This window comes from Ornithodoros turicata, chromosome 4 (assembly GCF_037126465.1).
Source record: "Ornithodoros turicata isolate Travis chromosome 4, ASM3712646v1, whole genome shotgun sequence".
Taxonomy (NCBI): domain Eukaryota; kingdom Metazoa; phylum Arthropoda; class Arachnida; order Ixodida; family Argasidae; genus Ornithodoros; species Ornithodoros turicata.
Window position 1 is genome coordinate 77672909 of NC_088204.1, and position 2098 is coordinate 77675006.

General features: G+C 52.3%; 1 protein-coding gene across 1 annotated transcript; it reads right to left on the bottom strand.

Annotated features, from left to right (window-relative positions):
* Positions 1–504: 504 nt before the first annotated feature.
* On the bottom strand, positions 505–1347 carry LOC135392576 (uncharacterized protein K02A2.6-like). Its single transcript, XM_064623281.1, has one exon. It carries the CDS (start codon positions 1345–1347, stop codon positions 505–507), a length of 843 nt encoding a protein of 280 aa, XP_064479351.1.
* Positions 1348–2098: the final 751 nt, after the last annotated feature.

Consider the following 2098-nt stretch of genomic DNA (forward strand, 5'->3'; position numbering starts at 1 on the left):
TTCCTGGAATGCTGTGCGGGTATCTCACAGGTGGTGCACGACTTCTCACGCTACGTCGTAATGGCGGTGGTGGTGGTGGTGGTGCTTTAAGAGCATCCTGGGGTTGCTCTACCAGGGCAGATTCTATTTCTGGAATTGAAACAGTCCACCACCCATGCGGTGACGAAGTGTCCACTTTGTCGCCCGCAGGTGGTACTCGTGGCTGAGCCCATGCAAACTTTGATGGGTGCCACACTCTCCCTTCTTCGAGGAGGTAGGAGAGTGGACCACGGGGCGCTACAACCCTAAGGGGAGCTGAGTACTTTGAATTGCCTTTGGTCTGCTTACCAGGCAGGCGAACGCGCACATACTCCCCTGGATGAAATCTTTTCTTGACGCTGGCACGTCTCTTGTTGTCCTCGTTTGTTTTCTGTTTGGTTTGCCGGGCTGCTACACGACGCCGAATTGCAGGCATGTCGAGTTCCGGCGTGATGATAGGAATGCCAGTCGGCTGCAGTTTCGTTCTTAGGTTGCGGCCGTGTAGAAGCACCGACGGTGAAACTCCAGTAGTTGCATGGGGTGTCGACATGTCAGATACTCCGGCCCGGTGGTCCCAAGCGGCTTGTTTTCATTAGCGGCGATTTGCACGATGTCCTTGAGGGCGCGGTTAAAACGCTCAACTTGGCCGTTGGCTTGTGGGTAGTAGATCGATACCAGAGTATGACGTATTCCACAACTGCGAAGAAAGTCTTCAAATGCGACTGCGATGAATTGTGGCCTGTTGTCTGTGACAACTTCGTACGGATATCCTTCACGGCTAAAGAGATGTTGCAAGAACGTAGTTACTGTCCTCGCTGTAACGGTGGATGAGAAAGACACTTCAGGCCATTTGCTGTGATAATCCACCAGAGTAAGTGCACAGCGATACGGCTGTGGGTTCTGCTCAAACGGTCCAACGATGTCTAATCCCAGCTTCGACCACGGTGCTTCATGGAATGGTACTGGATGAAGAGTTTGTTGGGCTGTCTTCGCGGACTTATCGCAAGCCTGGCAGACAGAGCATGATCGTACCATCTTTTCCACCTGAGAATCCATGCCTGGCCACCAGCAGTATTCTCGCAACCTCTGCTTCGTGCGGACAATACCACAATGGGTGTCATGAGCAGATGCCAAGAGCCGGTCAGTCACAGCCTGAGGAACGACAATGCGATCTCCTCGTAGTAGTAGTCCGTCCACGGAGGAAAGCTCATCTCGACAGCGGTAAAACGGAAGCAGTGATGCCGGTAAATTGGCGCAAGGCCGCGAGTTGTCTTCGATGAATTTGCCAACAGCAGTAATCGAAGGATCGACGCGTGAAGCTTCCTGCATTTCGTTTTTTGAGACTACAGACGAAACTACTCAGACAACTTCCTCATCGAAGCTATCTTGAGCAGGCAACGGTAAGCCTGGATAGTGCGTTCGCGACGCAATTTTGGTCGCCTTTCTTGTATTTGATGGTGAAATTGTAGTAGAAGAGCCAGGCGGTCCACCGTGAGATGCGAAGGGGCCGGTGTCCACTTCCTTGTGAACCCAGGAGTGTGACCAAAGCCTTGTGGGTCGGTGCGTAGTGTAAACGGTCGTCCCCAAAGGTATACGTGCCAGTGTTCGCATGCCCACAAGCACGTCAATGCTTCCCCGTTCGCCTACAGAATACGTCCTTTCTTGGGCAGTCAGCGTGTTCGGGATGCAAAAGCAACAGGTGGTTATCCTGCAGCTGCTGTAAAACGGCACCCAAACCACAAGAAGAAGCACCGGTGGTCACTATGACTGGAAGACGGGGGTCGAACATATATGGAGAACGGGACATGAAGCTAGCAGCGACTTGACACGAATGAAAGACTGTTCTGCTTCTTGTGTCCAGGAAAATGATTCTCCACTTCTCAAGAGCTTCCTCAGTGGCTCCAGGACCTGCGCATAATGCGGAATAAATTTGCCGTAATAACCGACAAGGCCAAGAAATGACCGAAGAGATTTTATGTCGGTTGGCGGAGGGGCTTTCTCGATGTCTTCCGTAGCCGATGGCAAAGGTGAGAGCCCTCGAGCACTCACAGTATGTCCTAAGAAAGTCAGTTCGGGGACG